General features: G+C 53.8%; 8 protein-coding genes across 8 annotated transcripts; 5 read left to right on the top strand and 3 right to left on the bottom strand.

Annotated features, from left to right (window-relative positions):
- Positions 1-279: 279 nt before the first annotated feature.
- On the top strand, positions 280-1,895 carry J4E86_011546 (uncharacterized protein; the record flags this gene model as incomplete). The annotated part of the gene is made up of 3 exons (XM_051452037.1): positions 280-454; positions 506-912; positions 963-1,895. 3 exons carry the CDS (start codon positions 280-282, stop codon positions 1,893-1,895), a joined length of 1,515 nt encoding a protein of 504 aa, XP_051296833.1.
- Positions 1,896-2,552: 657 nt separating this feature from the next.
- J4E86_011547 (uncharacterized protein) lies at positions 2,553-3,689 on the top strand (the record flags this gene model as incomplete). Its single annotated transcript, XM_051452038.1, has 5 exons — positions 2,553-2,579; positions 2,634-2,949; positions 3,006-3,167; positions 3,218-3,606; positions 3,678-3,689. The coding sequence occupies 5 exons, from the start codon at positions 2,553-2,555 to the stop codon at positions 3,687-3,689; spliced, it is 906 nt and encodes a 301-aa protein (XP_051296834.1).
- Positions 3,690-4,576: 887 nt separating this feature from the next.
- J4E86_011548 (uncharacterized protein) lies at positions 4,577-5,261 on the bottom strand (the record flags this gene model as incomplete). Its single annotated transcript, XM_051452039.1, has 3 exons — positions 4,577-4,651; positions 4,678-4,997; positions 5,066-5,261. 3 exons carry the CDS (start codon positions 5,259-5,261, stop codon positions 4,577-4,579), a joined length of 591 nt encoding a protein of 196 aa, XP_051296835.1.
- Positions 5,262-5,683: 422 nt separating this feature from the next.
- On the bottom strand, positions 5,684-7,753 carry J4E86_011549 (uncharacterized protein; the record flags this gene model as incomplete). The annotated part of the gene is made up of 5 exons (XM_051452040.1): positions 5,684-6,209; positions 6,263-6,531; positions 6,580-7,034; positions 7,104-7,583; positions 7,720-7,753. The coding sequence occupies 5 exons, from the start codon at positions 7,751-7,753 to the stop codon at positions 5,684-5,686; spliced, it is 1,764 nt and encodes a 587-aa protein (XP_051296836.1).
- Positions 7,754-8,821: 1,068 nt separating this feature from the next.
- VPS26 (Vacuolar protein sorting-associated protein 26) lies at positions 8,822-9,922 on the bottom strand (the record flags this gene model as incomplete). Its single annotated transcript, XM_051452041.1, has 4 exons — positions 8,822-8,925; positions 8,974-9,090; positions 9,138-9,635; positions 9,706-9,922. The coding sequence occupies 4 exons, from the start codon at positions 9,920-9,922 to the stop codon at positions 8,822-8,824; spliced, it is 936 nt and encodes a 311-aa protein (XP_051296837.1).
- A 1,308-nt stretch (positions 9,923-11,230) lies between these two features.
- Positions 11,231-11,975, top strand: J4E86_011551 (uncharacterized protein; the record flags this gene model as incomplete). The annotated part of the gene is made up of 2 exons (XM_051452042.1): positions 11,231-11,479; positions 11,529-11,975. 2 exons carry the CDS (start codon positions 11,231-11,233, stop codon positions 11,973-11,975), a joined length of 696 nt encoding a protein of 231 aa, XP_051296838.1.
- Positions 11,976-13,813: 1,838 nt separating this feature from the next.
- On the top strand, positions 13,814-17,959 carry J4E86_011552 (uncharacterized protein; the record flags this gene model as incomplete). Its single annotated transcript, XM_051452043.1, has 1 exon — positions 13,814-17,959. The coding sequence occupies one exon, from the start codon at positions 13,814-13,816 to the stop codon at positions 17,957-17,959; it is 4,146 nt and encodes a 1,381-aa protein (XP_051296839.1).
- A 316-nt stretch (positions 17,960-18,275) lies between these two features.
- On the top strand, positions 18,276-19,577 carry J4E86_011553 (uncharacterized protein; the record flags this gene model as incomplete). Its single annotated transcript, XM_051452044.1, has 1 exon — positions 18,276-19,577. One exon carries the CDS (start codon positions 18,276-18,278, stop codon positions 19,575-19,577), a length of 1,302 nt encoding a protein of 433 aa, XP_051296840.1.
- Between the last annotated feature and the right edge of the window lie 1,047 nt (positions 19,578-20,624).

Below are 20,624 nucleotides of genomic sequence, written 5' to 3' on the forward strand. Positions count from 1 at the left end.
TGCGAAGGCCCACCACGTACACACGGGCGGCACGACTGCTTCGCTTGCGATCTACTGCATAGTTTACATGCTGGACATGCAGACGGCCCTTCCTGCTTCCTCAATGGGCAACACCCCCGGTATCCGGAAGACCTAGGTGCGCTGGATCAACATGCATCCAGATGTATTTGAGCCGCGCAGGCGGATGGTCATATCCGACCGAAATTCTTCATAACCATCAACATTCGCCCATTGGTGCCCATCAGGTTCACCTTTTGCTATCCTCCCATTACATTCAGAATGGTACTACTGGCAGGTGTCGCAGCTTTGCTGTTTGCTGCGCCGTCCATCGCGGCAGGTGCGGCACAAAGCCGCTCTGGTGGAGAGCAGGCCGCCTGCTCTAAGCTGAGATCTAAATACCCCGACAGTATCTTCTCGCCTGGGACTTCCGGCTACTTATATGAGACACAAAAGCGTACGATAACATCCTCGAAAAATCGGCCCGATCTTCACTAACAATTCACAGCATACTGGTCAGCTACGGTGTACAGCAGCCCTGCATGCGTTTTCGTTCCACAAAATGCCCAGCAAGTTGCCTATGCGGTCACCACAACGACCCTGACACGTTCCAAGTTTGCTATGCGAGGTGGAGGACACATGCCAATCCCTGGTTACAACGGGATTGATAGCTCAGGCGTATTAATCTCTTCTTCCAATCTGACGACCTTGTCGCTTTCCTCAGACAAGTCTGTCGTCTCTGTCGGACCCGGGAACAGGTGGAGAGACGTTTACGCCTATCTGAAACCATCTGGGCTCGCAGCTGTCGGTGGTCGTGTGGGCCACGTTGGTGTTCCCGGCTTGTTGCTCGGTGGCGGCATCTCTTTCTACTCATCGGAGTACGGATTCGCTTCCGACAATGTCATGAAGTATGAGGTATGTCGCCAATCCTCTGTATAAAGTTATACATGACTAAAAATGGGCAGTGTGTGCTTTCAAGGGGCCAAATCGTTGAGGCGACGGCAACGAACAAGTACTCAGATCTCTTCTGGGCATTGAGGGGCGGTGGTAATTCGTTCTGCATCGTCACACGATTTGACTTGCGACCTGTGGAGGGCAGCGACGTTCACGTCGGCATCGGTCAATTCGATCAGACTCAGGCATCCGGCTACCTGGACGGCGTGTACAACTTTGGGAAATATGGAGGGTCTGACCCAAAAGCTGCCATCATCCCGACTATTCTTACCTTCCCGGCAGCGAACATGACTGTCTATGCGGCTGCAAAGTTCTACCACTCTGTCACTGACAACCCGAAAGTATTCGAGAACTTCACTGCGCCAAAGCTCACCCCAGTCGCTGATTCATACGCACTGCAGCCGTTATCGGACTACATCTCAGCTACAGATGCCCTGCAGCCACTAGGATTGCGCCAGGAATTCCGCACCCTTTCGTCCGTTGTTGACCGAAAGGCCGTGCAGCTCATTCACGACACTTTCGTCTCCGGCGTCAACGCCAAGTTGCCCAGTGTTGCCAATATCCAGGCCTCGATTACCTTCCAGCCCATCACTAAGGCATTCCTCTCGCACAGCGCGAAGACTGGAGGCAACCCTCAAGGCATCGACGTCTCGAAAGCACCCTTCTTTTGGATGGTGGAGAACTTCACCTGGTCTTCGGCGAGCGATGACGCGAAAGTGCGGGGTGCTGCTGATGAGATCACAGCAAGCATAAACAGCTTGCTGCGCGGGGGATCGTATAGCGCTGACTATCTCTACATGAACGACGCTGGGAGGGGTCAGCCCATTTTCCAGAGCTATCCCGCTGCCAACTTGAGAAGGCTGAAGACTATTCGTAACAAGTACGACCCTCTCAAGGTGTACACTAACCTCATGCCTGGTGGCTGGAAGGTCGCCGATGCATGATGAACGATCCCAACGATCTGGTTCGGCGATTGTGTAAAGAATCTATCAATACAACTCATGCATTCCCCTTGAATATACGGTGCATCGCCCAACGTCTTCATTAATATGCTTCACGATAAGCCTAATTGGGAAGGAAGGTACAACATAATCGCACCATGTCCACCCGCGAGATCGGTTCGGCCGCTGCGGAACCTAGGACGATGGCTTCGAAAAGGGCCGAGACCAAGTTATGGTACCGGAGGTTCTACTTTAGTAGGCTGTTCGTAATGCGAGCAACAGAAAATCTCATGCAGGGTCAGCTTGGAAAAATTGGGCCGTAATTTTGCCGGCACCTGCATGCGCTGTTGTACTTCGCCGTTCAACCCGTATTGACTGGTTGTACTTGGCTCGCCATCGAGGGCACGCCATGTACGGACGGAATCATCGAAGACTACCATGTAGGAAACGGCGTATCTGCGGCATCCACCGTCTCATAGATCAGGCTTCGCGATGCATACCAGGATGGACCGAATGCGAATGCGAGTCTTGGTGTTGGGATAGTGACGAAGGCGAGATGTACGACGATGTTAAGACTAGATACATACCTCTATCTCGCAGTAGACCACTCGGATCGCAGTATTGTCTTGCCTACTGTGGTGATACTGAGTCAGTATCACGATGGCGCTCAGTTACACCGATCTGATGGTAAGTCGAACAACAACCGCAACATCACACTTCACAGCTCTGACTTCTAGACAGCAATTAATATGGACCCTGTGGGGTGTATCGCTCCTCTGCACAATCCTCAGGGGCTTTCTGCGATGGAAGTCTCAACACCGACTCTTCGCAGACGACTACTTCGTCTTCTTCGGCTTGTTCTCCTTGACTGCCCTCTCCGCAGTCATCACATGTCTACTACCACAGTTCCTTCTTGCGCAGGAATACTCGAAAGCGGCTATATTGGATCCACTTACACCGTTGCCACTACCGCCGGACGAATTTGTCGAGAGAACACGTACTTCGCTCAAGTTCATGTTCAGCCAGATGCTGTTGTTTTGGACTACATTGTGGGCTGGTGAGTTGGCTTGCTAAAATGGTGAGCAGGACTATCTTACTGATATGGCACTTTAGCCAAGTTCTCCATTCTTTTCTTCTTCAGACGGCTGGTGATCGGACTGCCAGTATTCATGCGTGCATGGTGGGCGTCCTTCATCCTAGTCCTACTCTTCTATCTCGCATGCATCGCCTCCAACTTCCTAACCTGCCGACCACTATCCAAGTACTGGAGCACAAGTCAGTACCCCACCCCCATCCTTCTCCGCAAACCCTTCTAACCCACACAGCCGGATGCAGCGACCCCGAAGACCTCATCCGAGCCGACGCATCCATCAAGTTCGCAACGAGCGCAGACGTCATTGCCGACGCCCTCATCATGCTCCTCCCTCTGAACCTCTTGCGCAAACTACAAGTCTCGCCCCAACAAAAGTTCGGCCTGGCAGTTATCTTCTCTCTCGGCACCATCATCATCGCCTTCGCGTTCGCACGACTCGCACAAGTTACAAAGGCGACTTCGAACCCTGATCCGACGACCCTTGCTGATGGGCCCGTGCTACTCAGCATGTGGAGTCACATCGAGTCGTCTGTATCTGTTATCGTTGCTACACTGCCGGCGTTCAGGTACTTGCTTAATGGCAAGATGGGGCGGACACAACCGGGTCCTTCGAAGCCACCGGTATATGGTTCTGCACAACCCGCTTCATCGGGAGCACAAAGCAGATCTCGGCGTGTGTATAGTATGCATAGGTGGAGTCGTAACACTACGTTGGGGTTGCCGAGTAGTGAACAGGATAGGAAGGGAAGTAATGAGTGGGGCAGTGAGACGGAGTTGAGGCCTATGGCTGGGGGAGGGAAGGGAGTTGGCATTACCGTCGAGAGAGAATTGGAGTCGACGCGGCAATCGCTTCCACAGCGTTCGGATTCATTGCCGAGGCTTGGGAAGGTAGTTTAGAGATGACATTAGAACTCAAACATGTTCGCGTTTCGAATTGTGCTCACGACTAGTAACCCATGTGCCCTAGTATTGCGAAGCCAGATATGAATACCTACGTGGTGAAATCCGCACTCAACGATTCCTATCTTCATCCCTCCCCGGCCAAACAATCTGCTTCTTCCACACAGCCCTCACACATCCCACAACCGTCATCAGCCAGATCGCCACTAGCAGAACCGTCATCACGCTCGCCACCCAAAGTATAGCCTCGCTCTCCAACTCCCTTCCCAACACACTCGTACTAAGCGTAAACCCCACATTCGGAAAGATGAAAGCCCACCATGTCAAACTGAACGGCATCCTACCCACTACCCCAACGTTCCCTAGAAACGCAATTGCAAACAACCAGAAACTGAAGACGTATAAAAAGATCCCCGTGAAAAGCGCCAAAACGCGGAGAATCTCCGGCGCAGCAGGATGCTTCGCAAAGTAGCCCCCCTCCATCCTCCCCGGAACCGCATTTGCAAGACCGATCAACGCAACAATCGTATACGCCCCGCTCCCCACCGGTATAAACAACGCAGGCCGTAACGCTGCTGGCGGAAACCCATTATCCAGCAGATTCCTCACAAACCCCACAATAGCCACGAGACTAATACACCACCCAAACCCCTGATACGCAACCCCAGACACAATGACCTTCACCGCCCTCTCATCCGTCTGACTCCCCGCCACCAAACTCGCCACGGTCCCCGTCAACATCGCCGAATACCCCGCTAGGAAAAGACTCGGCAGCGGCGGCACAGGCCGTACTTTCCCCCACTGAATCACCACCCAATACTGGAACACCGAGTTCGCGAGGGAAACCGCAGCGTAGATCCAATACAACACGTAAACTGCGTCGATAAGCCAGGGGTAAGCGGGGCCGTGCGTGATGCCGTAGGTTTGGATGCCGGCGAGGATGACGCTGAGGGAGAGGTAGAAGGAGCCGAGGAAAAAGGATTCTTGGGGGTAAAGGAAGGATAGGAGGAAGTGGGTGCGGTGGTAGAGGAGGCGGAGGGTTGTTAGGGTAAGGAGGAAGAGGAAGAGAGTGATGTTGAGGAGGAAGAGGGTTAGGCCGATTTGGTGGAGGCCTGGGTGGTGGGTGTTAGTTTTGGTAGGAGCGATGGGAGATTCGTGGTGAATGGGAGGGAGAGCGTACCGGGGAATTGATGCGGTGTTTCTGCTATGGCGAGGGCGAGGCCGCCTGTGCTCATTGTTGAGAGGAACCAGGCGAATGTGAAGTGTTTTAAGCGTAAGCGTATGCCGATTTTGCGGTCTGGTTGTTTTTGTTCTTGGTGGAGCATTTCTGGCTTTGACGACGGGGTTGTGTCGTCGGTGTTTGGAGATGTAGACATCTTTCAGTGATTCTTCTTGTTTTTGCAGAGTGCTCTTGTCATGTGTTCTTGGTTGTTGCTGTCATGGCATGGTGGCTGATGTGGTGACGATGATGAAAGGTATGCGGCAGATGAGACACGAAAAGCATCACAAAGCTCATCGCTAGCGATAAGTTTGCGCTCAGCGTGCGATTATCCGTCGGCGTAGCTTCCGATAGGATATCACCTTCTCCCCAGAGGTCATGATCGTGAGATATCCAATGAAGAAGTTGCGGATCGGTGGTTGGGCATGACGCGCAGCGGCTCTGTTTCCGGTCGTCTTATTCCCGGAGCCGCACAAGCTTCCTCGCACATCAACCGACGCAACTACATCTTCACCAGGCATCTACCGAGTAAATGCATCGAACTGTTTTCTTTCAACTATTAACATTACTTGCGAAGATTTATGCCACCTGCTGAATCCTATCCTTCGCCTTATCCTTCTTCTCCTTAGCCTTCCACTTGATATCTCCCGGCTGCGGCCACCTGTAGTTAACAGGCGACTCTCCACCCACGAAGATACACAGATCGTACATCAAGCCACCACACAACGCGCCAGCAATAGATGCGCCCCAAGAGCCATACGCCCAGTACCCGTTCTCAAAGGCCGAATCGTATCCAACCCACAACCCGATAAGTCTTGGACCAAGATCGCGCGCGGGTGAGATACCCAGACCGGTGTTGTAGCCAAGCCCGATCATGGTGACGAAGCCTGTAAGACCGACGACGAAGGCTGTCATACCCTGGCCTGGAGGCGAGTTCTGGTCGTCTCCTAGGGCGAAGATGACGCAGACGAAGATGGCCATGTAGACGAAGTCGTTGAAGAAGCCAGTCGCAGTCGAGTAAATGGGTCCTTGAGGGAAGAGAGCCTTGCCGGTCATCTCCAGGGTGAGACCGGGGTCTACTGCATGAATAGCATCTGCGTAAAGGCTATCACGAAGTTAGCAACTGGAGCATTTTGATCGGCAGAAGGTTTGACTTACGCGTAAGCTACAGCGCCGGCACAAAGTCCCGCCAGCAACTGCATGAAGATGTAGACGATTGCCATCTTCCAGGGGAAACCACGGTAGACGGATAGCGAGATTGAGATTGTCGGACTGAGATGCGAACCACTGACACCGCCGCCGAGGTAGATGCCGATCATGACTGCGAAGCCCCATCCCCAGGCTTGGGTCTCGAAGCTGCCGGTGCCTTCTTGAGATGTGGCGACCGACAGATTGACACAAAGTCCAATAAGGAGGTATACGAACGTCTGCACGGTGTTAGGAAAGTTCCTGTCAGGATAGGTAATCATACGTACGGCGAGGAACTCGGCAGGTGCCTGTGGGTACTTGGCTCGCAGCCTAGCGATTGGGTTGCGGTATTGGTTGTAGAACTCGCGTTCTGCCTCATGCTCCCGTTGCTGGATCTCTTTCTCTTCCTGTTTAGTCTGCGAAGACATATTCGTATCGTGTTCCTGGAGCGGCGGAAGACCGTCTTGTAAACCAAAGTGCTGCTGCTGCCCACGTCCATCTGAAAACTCCAGGCCGTGCTCGTTGACGGGCGCACGTTCCTGGCCCTCATGATGTTCATGGCTGCGAGCGTTCGGTCCTTGGTTGCGGCCAAGCACCTGGTCAGCTTCACTGGTTGGCACGCGTTTCATGTTGACGTTGCGGCCGTCGACTGTTGTCTGGAAATGCGAGGGGTCGCGTCGTTGGTGTGGGCGACCAACGCCGTCTAGCGTTTCCTGAGAGTCCTCTGAATCTTCTTCCAAATCTGTTCGCGTTCTGATTAGTGTTGTTACTTTTGAGAGGAGTCACGTCCACGGAGTATGTGAAGACTTACCTTTGCCATCATGGAAGCCCAAGCCATCTTGTCGAGCAATACCATCTGCATCCCCTTCATCGACCCGGTACAGAGACTTGCGCAGGTCGCCTCTTCCCCACCACATGCCCTTACGTACAGTGCGTGGCAAAGGCGCGCCCAAGCCGAAGACTGGCTTTGACTTTTGCTCATTGTACCAAGGATTCAATGAGAAGTAGTCATTCTCCACGTCTACAGTCTGCTGTTGCTTCTTCTCGGGTCGTCGTGGCGGCTCTTGCCTGACATTCTCGCGGGTCGCCCGGCTCTTTCGAGCAGTGGGCGTATTTCTGATGGTACCCATTTGGGTCATACCGGTTGCAGTAGTGTTGGCGCGCTCATTCTCGGGTCGTGACTCCAAGCGAGCAGTGTCAAGTCTTCCTATACTTGGTGCATTGGAACGACTTTGTGCCAAACCCGATGGCATGCGTGTTGCCGTGGGTTGCTGTCGTGGCTCAGGCGTTGCTGCAGGTCTTTGGGATGTAAAGTAATCTGACTGCTGCCCTGTAGAATATCAGTACATGTAATTTCTTGATACCAATGAGAATGAAGCTCTTCTGGCTTTTCGAAAGAAAAAAATTGAGCTTGTTCGGTAACTTACTGTTGTCAGCTTTGTTCGGCTGTTGTTGCGACATGTTGTATGCTCGTTTCTTCCTACGTCGCAAGGCAAGCAGACCCTGACGACCTTATATCTGATATGTACTGGACGTGGGAGTAAAACAGGGGCGTGGGAGGTGCCAAGTGTACAACATGGTGAAAAAGTAGTCCCGCGATTAAGCCATGGGAAAGTGAAGAATTCCATGCAAAACGTCATTTGCAGGGAAGCTTTTGCCTAGTAAGCCCACGTCCCCATTATTTCGGAGCGACTCTTGGTGACGCGGAATCACACATTCCAATCATTTGGACGGGTTTTCATGTTGAGTGGGTGCGTACCGTTTCGGGAACTCAGCTTTAGTGGGTTTGCCCTGATAAGAAGGGATCCATCGCGATCCTCAGGGTTGCGGCAAAGTGTGGCGTCGTGCGGATCGTGAGATTGCTGAGCATCGGCATCTTTACTGTGGGTCGCATGCGCGGTCCGCGGAGCTGAAGCCTTTGTCGTCGACATAATCGGAGCGACAGATTGACATTGTGGTGTCTTGTGAGCGGAAGAGTCATCAGAAGTCTCCTCGGAAAGTGTAAGAGGAATTGATGCAGGAACCGCATAGGGAATGTTTAGGTGCAGATCATCCGAGAGCCTCAAGAACACCCTCAACCAATAGGCACAACAACGCTCGAGAGGCCGCAACAACCGGCAGTGGCGATGCCGACTCATGCCCTACCTAGACAATCACACAAGCCACACTTCTCTGACAGAGAGTTCGGGACCAGAGCCGATGGTGCACCACGATCATGCAGGTGAAGACGCACTATTGCATCGTAATGTGGAGACTCGGCCAAGATTTCTACGTTTGCCCGATGATTTCCCTGCGACATTGCCGTCCCTGGAGGACTGCATTGCTGTATCTACACATGCACCATCCATGCACTGAAGAACGCCCCAGTGTCTACGTAAGCTCCCGCCGCCGCGGTGTGATAGTACAATGTTGAGCCCGATCCCGAGGTCCGAACATTCGCATGGTGGGTCGATGGGCAGCCTTTGGCAGATCCCATACCCCACGCTCAACAGCTTCCAAGTATCTATGCAGTGGCTTCTATCTACGTCCTCACGACACTGCCATCAGCTTGTTCTGCTCCTGGGCCAACGTCAGCCCTTCCGGTGCTTGTCGGAATAGCACGATCTCGGATTGCTTAAAGTATCGACGGGCGTCTGGATACAGGTCAGTCACAGTCGCGTAGAGATGTGGGCATGCCATACCTTCGTCGATGAGTACTAGACTCAGGTAGTATCGGGTGGAGTACTTCTTGTTGACTTCGCGGAAGGTGGGTGTCAGGTCGAATCCTCCGAGGAACAACCTGATGGGGATTGTTTCACCTTGACGTCGTCAGTAATGCCTGTCGCAAAAGAGTCATGGTGCTTACCTCGCGACGGTGAGCCGTCCATGATCTCGAAGCGCACCAGGGTCTCGCTCTCGTTGTACTGGTTGGGAGCAGCCCCCGTTGTCTCTCTTCTTATGATGGACAACTCCATGTGCTTGATCTTTAACCGTACCAGCAAGAAGTATATCCTGCCCACAATCACGTCCTTCAGGTGGTATTTCGATTTCGAGTACTCGAACTCAATGTGCAGGCAGTCTTCGATACCGACGTCCATCTTAATGGAGCTGTTGGTCTCGGGCGGTATCCGGTAGGAGTAGACCCAGAGGTCCTTCTCTCTGACTACGTCTGCCATTCTCCGCGACACGGTGACGCGCACAAAGTAGCGCAGCTTGACGTTGATGCCATTGTAGGATTCGTATTGCTTCTCGACGTTCTTGAAGTTGAAGTCGAACGTCTGCGGGTGCTGGAGCTCGCCAGGGGCTGCTAGCTCCTGGCCGAGGGAGAGGAACTCGTAGTGGTTCCCGCGGTCGAAGAACATCTCTGGCGCATTATGTCAGCACTGCGCGCTGAGATGTAGCTATGGTGAAGCTTCGGGACGACGGATGCCTACCAATGGTGCCAATGAATTGCACCTTGATGCCGGTATGCTCCAGGCGCTTGCCATCCTTGGGCCTTACGGTGACCTGGCCCTTGACTGATTCGCCATCCAGGTACAGCGGTACCTTCTCTTTGCGGTTCTTGTCGAGCTTGACATCGACGGCGGAGCGGTCGTCGAGGTCCTCGAGCACGATGTCGATGTCGACCGGGGTGGAGAAGAAGTACGACATGCCGGGCCAGAGAACTGCCGGTGGATTGGCGCGTGTTCGGAAGCGGTATCAGAAGCACTCGTCGCGTCGGTGGTCGGCGGCGCTCGACTGGATGGCCGTGGTGTGGAGAGCTGCGCCCCAGATCCATGGCAACAGCTGATGACGCTTGTCCCCGTTGAGCCCGTCACGTGAGCGCATTCTGCCCCGCCTTCCCCGATCCCTCACCAACACCACCTCGTCATATTCACCCCCAGGTATCCTTGTTTTACTCTTCACTGGGTCCACGTCACGTCTGACTGCTGCTCTCGTCGGGTCAGATGGTCCTCCACATGCCCCTCCCGAGCCTGCGGAGATAGGCACCTGCAGACGAAACAGCAAATATGCACTCGTTTGGCGGTGAGCTGCACACGAGCAGCTGCAATATCGCGGCGTCGTGACTGATCGGGTCTGCCTGCACGTCTGGCTCAAACGTTCTCACCCGTCTGGACTATCCGGAGCATCTGCCGGATGCCGCCCCAAAGACTAATCGACTAATCGCAACTCAAAGACTGTTCGCAGCCTCGATCCTCACCGGCCCGATGCACTTTCAGATTCCTCGCCTAACCCCCACGCGCCATTATCAAACAGCTTCGTACCGCGAGTCAAAGCGGTGAGCTGAAGTCTATTGCTTCCAGGCAGAAACTCAGTCGAATCGCAATCTACTCAGCAGAGCGCCCTGCAGTTGCCTGGCGTTCAGAACTCAAGTCTGCGCTGGCATGTCGTGGTCACCGGCATGCGGGATGCATAAGTACCTGAGAAGGACTGGGGTCCTCATGCGGGGAGACTGATGCGCTACTCGTCATCCCACACGCGACAGGTCCACTTTCAAACGCCGAAGTTCTCTCTCTCCAGCCCCGGCTTCGCGGCTGTTACAGCCGGCTGGGCCTGTTACTGAGACTAGCTACACGTCCTTGCTCGCCATTCGCTGTTTGCTTTTCGGAGCGTGCCATCGTGGCTTGGCTCCCAGAATAACGACAAGCTCCATCGCATTTCACCCTTGCCGTTGCCGTCATGGCTTGCGGGAGAAATTTCCAGACCAGTATTCCAAGGTCCCACGCCTTAAAACGCACCACGCCCCAGCGCGAATCGGGGCGCCGTTGATTGCTTACAGTCTGCATACACTTGTATTTGGTCCCGACCACATCGCAATATACTATATTAACCCTACTCGACACTCGTCCCTTTGTTTTCGGGAGCCCAACTCAAGCATTAGCGTCATACAAGAGCCTCACGTACTACAAACACTCATTTCCACAACAGTTTGACTCAAACTTCAAACTCTGTACCACCATGATGCAAACCGTCGATCTATCGCAGCCAAAGCCCATACAATATGCATCACCACCTACACCACCGGCTTCCAATACAGGCTCGCCATCCAAGTCCATGGCTGTCATGAACGAGACCGAGACCGCCAAAATGACTATTTCAACCCACCACCACATCCTCATCGTCACCGGTCCAGCAGGGTGCGGCAAGAGCACTGTTGCAAAGCACCTCTCGGACCGATATGGATTTGACTACATCGAGGGCGACGAGGTTAGCCAGTTCCCTGTGATCTATCTAATGCGTACTGACGTCTTTGCAGTTCCACCCAAAAGCAAACATCGACAAGATGGCCGCCGGCATCCCTCTCAACGACGAAGACCGCTGGGACTGGCTCATCCTTCTACGAGACCAGGCCATCACCGCACTGAAGAACGGAGCCAAGGGCGTCGTTGTTACCTGCAGTGCGCTCAAGAAGAAGTACCGCGACGTCATCCGCACAGCCCGCCTCTACGACGAGGACCCAAACGCCAACGTACACTTCGTCTACCTCCGCTCTGACATGGAGACCCTCCTCGCCCGCGTCCGCGCCAGACAAGGCCACTACATGAAGGACGCCATGGTTGAGAGCCAGTTCGCTGCGCTAGAGGAGCCCGATGAGACAGAGTGCAAGCAACTGAAGGACGTGGAGATCATCGACGTCAAGGGCAGCATACAAGACGTTCAGCTACTGGCTGGTGCTGCTGTAGACAAGGTTCTGGCGCAATAGTACAACGTCCGTTGCATCAGCCGGCTCCGATTTCACGCTTGGCTACGTCTTTCTCTTTTTCTGGCTTAGCCGTTTAGGCTCGGTGTTAGGCGAGTGCGAGTGTGCAGGGACGCTATGCGCAGGCTCCGATTACTTGTTATTCTTTTAGTTACGGCGTTCTATCATATCACTATACCCTCGCCAGACGGGACAGCATACATGGTTTGCGGAACTGAAAGATTCTAATTCTTATCATAATACACACAAGCAACTTCTAAACCCTGATATAAGCTATTGTGCCGTCACTATGCCACTGTACGCTTTGCCCTCAGTTGTTGCAAAAGCGACTAGTTAGTGACATATTCTGGTGTAAAACTTGCTACAGAAAACTACCCTTAAGAACTCTAACTAAAGTTTTAGTACATAGTAGAGTTCTAGCTAGTATGACAAGCGCAGCTATACTACTTGCTAATATTAGTTCTATGATACCTGCATGTTATGTGATTCTTGTAGTATACACTTCTAGAGGTTTTATTTCTTCTCACTTTTTCTAACTACTGATCCGCTCCATTGACCGCGGTCACTAGAAATTTAGTCCGGGCCTTGGCTACATGTGTGCTTTTTAAGAGAGTTTCTTCTCATATTGTTTATGCAGCCCTGTCTTGTTCTAGAAAACCGTGCTCCATTGCCCTCGTACGCCACCGCATTGGTCGATTACTGTTACAGTGGTACCCTGAATGACGGCAGCACTAGTCTTTTCCCCTTGTCTTTTCCCAATCGTGCAACGAGGAAAAGATCAATGGGCCGGGAAAAGCAATAGCCTCGCCGGCGCGTGGTCGCCACAGAAGCTGGTTGGCTGCCAAAGTCTCAATCACTAGTCTAGTTGAATCTTTGGAAAATGCTACTTTCATAAAGGAGGTTTGTTCTATTCCATATTCCAACCCCTTCTGCCGCCCGCAATACACGATTAGGGGCGTGTCCATTACTTCCCCATTTCTTTCAGCGATATATTCAGTCTCCTTTCCTTTGCTGTTTCCGTCCTCGAGCCTCTAGCAATACGTTGTTAGCTAGTACTAGGCAATTTCATCGACCCAGCCTCTCCGCAATGCACCCGTCATCAGCTGCAGATGCGATAGGTGGTCATACGTTTTGTGTATCGCCAATTTGGCGAGGAGACGACTTTACCAAGTGCTTTCGAGAGAAGTAAGTTTTTGATGACTTGGTCTCGCTACGAATTCGATTGCTCTTGTGCTTACATGTAAAGTTGCATCAATTTGCTCCTTCCAAGTTTCATCACCCTGGCCTCCGCCATCAGTCTGCTGATCAGCATTCGTGCGGATACGCGCCGGACTAAATGCGACGAGGCCCAGCATCGACCACAGCCAGAAGCTGCCAGTGTCTCATCGGACGAAGCTGATGTAAATTGCGAAGCGTGTGGGTGCTGTAGATGGCCTGGCACGCAACCCATCTCCGTTGGGAAACCCGTAGTCCACTTAAGTGGCGCTATCCTGTGCGAGCTGCTTGTGCTTGGCGGTCTGCTCAGCGTTAATCTCAGTTCATTCCTACAAGCAATCTCTGGCAGATTCAGCCTTTCGCAAGCAGCAACGGCGGTTGTATGCTCGTCCTACGCCGCTCTACTTGTTATCGTACCTCTACTCCTGGAAAAAGGGATGTGGCAGCAACGCCGACCATGGGCGCATTCTGGCACCATTTATCTCACTCAGTGGCTCTCAGCGGCGATTAGTTTGCGCTCTGAGCTGCTGGATGGCGGATTCAGCCTAGCCTCCTGTACATTGCTGCTTGACCTCGGTCTCAAGACGATACTGGTAGGCATTCTTATGTCTACAGGAACTCAAGACATGGCGGTACCGACATCGCTCGAACAACGAGCCTCAGCCTTTTCGCGTCTCACCTTCTCCTGGATGGACCCAATCTTGCTGAAGGGATACACCCAGGGCATCGGTATCGACATGCTGCGGCACTTCGACCAAGCAGACAAGGCGCAGAATATCCTAGCATCTTATCGGCAAATCAGGAAAGACGCTACCTTATCGTGGAGATTGGCCTCCCTTTTCAAGACTGTATTAATTTTGCAGGGTACATGGGCATTAGTTGCGGGTATCCTCACCGTGGCGCCTGCTCTGCTCCTGAACCTGGTCCTACAATCTCTCGAACAACCCGGACGCTACCAACCACATATGATATGGCTTCTTGTCCTACTTTTCCCTTTGGTCGATCTGATCAAGTCAGTTGCAGACGGACAGGCGCTTTGGCAAGGTCACAAACTGTGCCTTCGGGTGCGCGCTTTGCTGATTAGTGAGGTATTCCGCTTAACGCTGCGCCAAAAGCTTGTGCACGTAGCGCCACGCAACGTCTCAAATACAAAGATCAACCAAACTATGCTGGGAAGGCTGAGAACATGGGTCCGCTCGACGCTAGGGGCGGAAGAAGGCGCCATCGCCCTACCCATCGACGAGCCTACCGCTGGCCTTTCTGGCTCAGAAGATGGAAAGACCGGCTCAGAGGCTGATGAATCAGGTACCGGAAACACTATCAACTTGATGTCTATCGACAGCTACAAAATTGGCGATGCCATGTCGAATTTGCATCTCCTTACCATTCAAGCGCCTGTGCAGATTATCATCACCATCGCGATGTTATATCGCATTCTAGGTTGGAGCGCATTGTCAGGTCTCGCCATTATGCTTGTCACGATCCCAATGAACATCGCGGTCAGCAAAGGCTTGGTACGCAACCAAGAAAAGATGATGGCATCGACGGATCGACGAATCCATGCATCTAATGACCTTTTCCGGAGCATTCGCACTGTAAAATTCTTCGCTCTCGAAAATCACTTCAGCAAAATAGTGAACGATGCGCGAAGAGTGGAGCTGAATGGGTTGCGAAAACGCTTCTTGTTGTGGGCGGCATTCGACACCACCTGGTACGCTGTTCCTGCCCTCATGACACTGCTATCTCTCTTCTGCTACACAACATTAGAGGGTAAGGCTTTGCACCCCTCCTTAGCCTTTGCCACCGTATCTATGTTCACGCTCCTATGCGTTCCTTTGGGCAATGTGGGATTTGTGTTAGCCCAGGTTATTGAGGCAGGCGTATCTCTGAGACGCATCGAAGTGTTTATCCAGGATGGAGAGCTTGTCTTGCCGCCTTTCAGCACGACCTTTGAATGCAACACGGACAATCCTATGTTGGGCTTCCATCATGCTCACCTCAGTTGGGCTGGGTGTGAAGAAACCGCGTTGGATGCACCCACAGCCTTTGAACTGCACGACGTGAACCTCTGCTTCCACACAGCAAAGCTTAATGTCATCGTGGGTCCGACAGGTGCAGGCAAAAGCTCTTTACTATTAGCTTTACTGGGTGAGATGCGATTAACGAAGGGGAATTTGTCACTTCCTGACATCCGGAGCCGCGCCTATGTCGCACAGACACCCTGGATATTCCACGGAACCATCCGGGAGAACATTTTGTTCTCAACTTCTTACGATGCAAAACGATACCACCATGTCATCGAGATGTGCGCCCTCGAGCGCGACTTGCATTGCATGAGCGCCGGTGATGCCACGGTCACTGGTGAAAACGGTGTCACGCTTTCCGGCGGACAGAAGCAGCGCATCTCCCTTGCTCGAGCGATCTACTCGCATTCGCGCACGGTACTCTTGGACGACTGTCTCAGTGCGCTGGACCCACATACTGCCAAATTCATCTTTGAAAACTGCATCCGACATCTGCCCCGTCAGGGTCGTACATGCGTTCTCGTCACACATAATACGGCACTGTGCGTGCCGGCAGCTGACTATGTGGTCGCTTTGGACAAAGGTTGCGTCATCGCCCATGGCTCCCCCCGCCAGGTCTTGAATGCGGACGTGTTCCCTCGGGCTGTCCATGAAGCATTGGAATATGAGATGACGAAGATGGAGCAGGCGTCCAGTTCACTCCAGACGCCATTGGCGGCTTGGGAATCCCGACTGACCTCTCCAAACGGGAGTCACGACACCGACATACAACCTGTAGATACAATGCTTACATACCCAGACAGTGCGGACGCCGAGGATGCAGGCGTCGTGGAGTGGTCGGCCGGTAAGCTCTACTTGGTTGCCACAGGAGCTTGGCCATTCTGGCTGATTCTGATCCTTCTGTTTGCGGGAGGGAAGATGGCTGGTGTGGCGTCCACCCTGTGGATGGGACGATGGTCTAACGAGTCCATCTTGGGCGGTGATGCCCCTGATGCGGGCACACGATCGACTCTCCGGGCACACATTATGCTGCATCTCACTTCCCACAGCCGATTTGGTGTCTCTGGGTCCAAGACTCAGCACAACCTCATAGTACAGAGCCAATTGCTGCCGACAGATACCTCTAGTTCTTCGATCGACCCTTTGTACCATATTCTCATCCTCGGCATAATCAGTCTCGCAACCATCACCTTTATGATGCTGCGAGAGGCTTGGGCGGCTTTTGGTTCGCTAACGGCGTCACGAAAATTGCACACCAGGTTGCTCGAAGTCACCACCAAGGCAACATTCCGCTTCTTCGATACAACTGCCCTTGGACAGCTCATGAACCGCTTCAGCAAGGACATGGAGATCATTGATCAACAAATGACATCTGTCATGATGCACATTGTCAGCCTCATCCTCGACACGATTGTTTCCATAGTGGTCATAGCATGGACCACGCCGCAGCTTCTGATAGTGGCCTGTCTTATCCTTTGCATCTATCTGGTCATAGCCAGATTTTACCTACGCTCGTCCCGAGAGCTCAAGGACCACGAAGCTAGAGGCCGGAGTCCGTTGTTCCAGCAATTCGGTGAGGTGCTCACCGGACTCGTCACGATCCGTGCCTACAACAAAGAGCAGTTGTTCATCGACAGTAACGCAGAACGCATCGATACGCAGTCGCGGCCCTTCTTCCATCTTTGGGCTTCCAATCGCTGGCTAGCTCTCCGCACCGAGTTACTCGGAAACCTCTTATTTGTCCTGACCAGCGTCTTCGTTTTGCTGAGCAACAACATCAGCCCCGGCTTGGCGGCTGTCTCACTGACGTATGCCATGAGCTTCTCGAATTATCTCATCTGGATTGTACGCATGTACGCTATGTTCGAGCAGAACATGAACTCTGTCCAACGCATTTCTGACACGATGAGCGCGGAGCAAGAGGCGGATCCAGACACGGCGCAGTGCCACCCCGACGCTACCTGGCCCTCGCACGGAGTGGTTGAGTTTAGACGTTTCTCAACGCGCTACCGACCAGACCTAGACATGTGCCTTCGCGATATCAGTTTTCGCGCTGACCGTGGGGAGCGGGTTGGCATCGTAGGGCGTACGGGGGCTGGCAAGAGCACTCTAGGCCTTGCCATGTTCCGGGCCTTGGAAGCCGTAGAGGGCGAAATTCTAATAGATGACGTGGATATCAGTCAAGTTACGTTGCAACGCCTCCGTAAATCCATTACTATAGTACCCCAGGACCCCAGCCTATTCGCGGGCACCATCCGGTCCAATTTGGATCCTCTGGACGAACACACGGATGCAGAAGTAGAAGCAGTACTTGATCACGTGCAGCTGTCGGGCGCGGCTGAAGGCGCATTGCATGCAGGAACTCGTGTCATTGACGCTGGAGGCAATTTTTCGCAGGGACAGCGACAGCTGCTGTGCCTAGCACGGGCTGTCTTACGGCGCAGCCGCATCCTCATGGTCGACGAGGCGACGGCTTCTATCGACCATGCTAGCGACACGCAGATACAAGCAGTGTTAAGCAGCCTCGATGCTACCGTTGTGACAGTAGCGCACCGCCTTGCTACCGTTGCAGACCACGATCGTATCGTCGTCCTAGATCGGGGTGCTATCATCGAACAGGGCGCGCCTTGGATATTGCTCCGTAACCCTCACAGCGTCTTTCGCGCCATGTGTGAGACGAGCGGCGAATTTGAACGTCTAGTGCATATATCCGACTGGGCTCGGCATGCTAAGAGTGCTGTGGTGTAGATTGGCTTGCACATTGCACCTTGCCATGTACAACTGCAGGGTGCTAGCACAGACGCTCGTTGCAGTCCGTTCTGACGGATGGCAGCATGTATGAGAAGGACAAGCGGGTCTGCTGCATAGACTTGTGGTGTGGTGCAGCAGAAGGCGTCTGGTCTGGGTATTTAAGCCGTGTGTGCACGCGTGGCCGTGGGCGATGCAAGCGACGCAGACTTGGGATTCTGCCACTATCCAGCCATCGCAGGCTCCGCCAACATCGTCGACTCGCCGCCCGAACGAACAGGTGCTGTGCCTGCGACGAAGACGCTGACTAGGCGCCATGTTGTCTCAGAGAGCTCAGAGCCTAGCCGCGGGGACCACGTTCAACGAGATGTGGGATGTCATCAAAGACGCATGGCACAGAGACGACAACGCCGGCGGACATGTGAACCTGGGCGTGGCGGAAAACAATCTAATGCGAGCGGAGCTTGAGCAGTACGTCGTGGAACACGTGCAGATGGCGGGCAGCAACGCGACGTACGACGACGGGCCGGTGGGCAGCGCACGGCTGCGGGCAGCCCTGGCCAGCTTCCTGAGCGCGCAGCTGCAGACGGCGCGGCGGCTGGAGGCGGGCCAGATTGTGGTGACTAACGGCGTGTCTAGTGCGCTCGAGCATGTCGCCTGGGCGCTCGCAGATGCAGGCGACGTCTTCCTGCTGGGCCGGCCGTACTATGGCGAGGCAACGCTGGGCCTGCGCCCGGGCGTGCGCACCGTGGCCGTCACGTTTGGGGCAACGGACCCGTTCAGTCGCACGGCAGTTGGGTGCTACGAGGAGGCGCTGGTGCGCGCCCAGGCGTCCGGCCTTGTTGTCCGTGGCCTACTGTTGTGCTCGCCACACAACCCCCTCGGCCGCTGCTATTCACGCGAGGTGCTGTGCGCCCTGGCCGCGCTGTGCGCAAAGCATGGGCTGCATCTCGTCAGCGACGAGGTCTACGCACTCTCCGTCTGGCGCGAGCCCCGCTTCACGTCGGTGCTGTCGCTGCCGCTCCATGGCGTTATTGACGCCGCCCGCGTGCACGTCGTCTGGGGCATCTCCAAGGACTTTGGCGCCAACGGATGGCGGCTAGGCTGTCTCGTGTCGCCTGCCAACCCCGGCCTGCGCGCTGCCGTGGCTGCCGCCGGCGTCTACTCGTACCCGTCCTCCCTCACCGACCATGTCGTTGCGCAGATGCTCGAGGACCACGCCTTCACCACGGCCTATCTGCACGAGAGCCGCCAACGCCTGCAAGCCGCATACACACTGGCCGCTAGCCTCCTCCGCCAGCACGCCATCCCCTTCGCCACCAGCACCCACGCCGCCCTCTTCGTCTGGGCCGACCTGGGCCAGGCATATCGCCGCCGCAACCCGCGCCACTCCGACATGGACGACAGCGCTGTAGCGGACAAGCTAAGAGAAGCACTGTACAGGCAAAAGGTCTATCTGGCATGGGGCGGCAACTTCGACAGCGAGGCGCTGGGCATGTTCCGCATTAGCTTTGCGCACCCAGCCGACTACATGCAAGAAGGCTTCCGGCGCATTCATCAGGCACTGTCCCGCTCCTGCTCCCGCTCCCGCTCCCGCCTTGGATTAACCCGGCTTTAGCTTTTCATCCTCAATACAAGGCTTCCATCACGCCCATCAGACCTAAAACAAGAATCTCGTAGCTTATCCTCATCGCCATGTCTTGATGCTCTATTGAACACGTCGTTAGCGCCTCGAGCCTACTCCGCTATCGTCACCTGCATGGCCATGTGCATACAACGGTGAAGCTATCTAAACTAGTGACATGCTCTATCTATAGCAGAACCGACCGCATGTGGATACCAACAAGTGAGTGAATACGACAATCACATGCCAGATGAGAGTGCACAACGAGGAGGAGATGCTAAAAGATTTGCCGACCCAAGACACACGATCGATGAGAGTGCTCACCGATGAGGGCAATACTAGGTCGTTAGTGAATGCAGCTATGTTAGATGAGAGTGCACACCGATGAGAAGGAAACCAACCTGCATTTAGTTCGGCCGTATTTGATAGGAATGCATTTGCTAATTAATAATGTCGCTCGTGATGCGGTAGTTGTAAGTGGTTTGACGGCTATGCGTCATCGCAATACCATGTGTTGAAGTAGCTGGAACAAAATGACGACTTCGTGCACATAGCAATGGGAAGGACATACTCACAGATGATGCGAATGCAAGAACTGCACGTTAGATGAGACTGCTCACCGATGTAAGGAAGACATGCAGGAAGCGCAGATCAGATGTGGAGGATAATTCTGTTTGCTAACAGATGATAGTTTCCATGGGGTACGCACATCCCGACTGCGATGGCCTTCACCGCTGCAGCTTGCTTTGGAGTAACCTAGAACTCCAAGCGTTATCACAAACGTCATACACTGGCAACGAGATGACTGATGGAAGCCTTGGAATTCTCTGAGCTAGAGGGGATGTTGTTGCTAGCGCAACCTTACCCGTCGTCCCACATGTTCCACAACTCCCAAATTAAGGTTCGGACCGATGAGCTTACGCTAGTTGCGCCATATAGATACGTGCGCATCAGATCTCGGTTGCGCCTGCACGTCATTATACCGTGCGGGCGGAACCGAAGTGGCGATATGAGAACATGGGGGGGGGGGGGGGGGGCTTT

The sequence above is a fragment of the Alternaria arbusti genome (genome assembly GCF_024043155.1).
Source record: "Alternaria arbusti strain BMP 1465 chromosome Unknown scaffold_36, whole genome shotgun sequence".
NCBI classification, from domain to species: domain Eukaryota; kingdom Fungi; phylum Ascomycota; class Dothideomycetes; order Pleosporales; family Pleosporaceae; genus Alternaria; species Alternaria arbusti.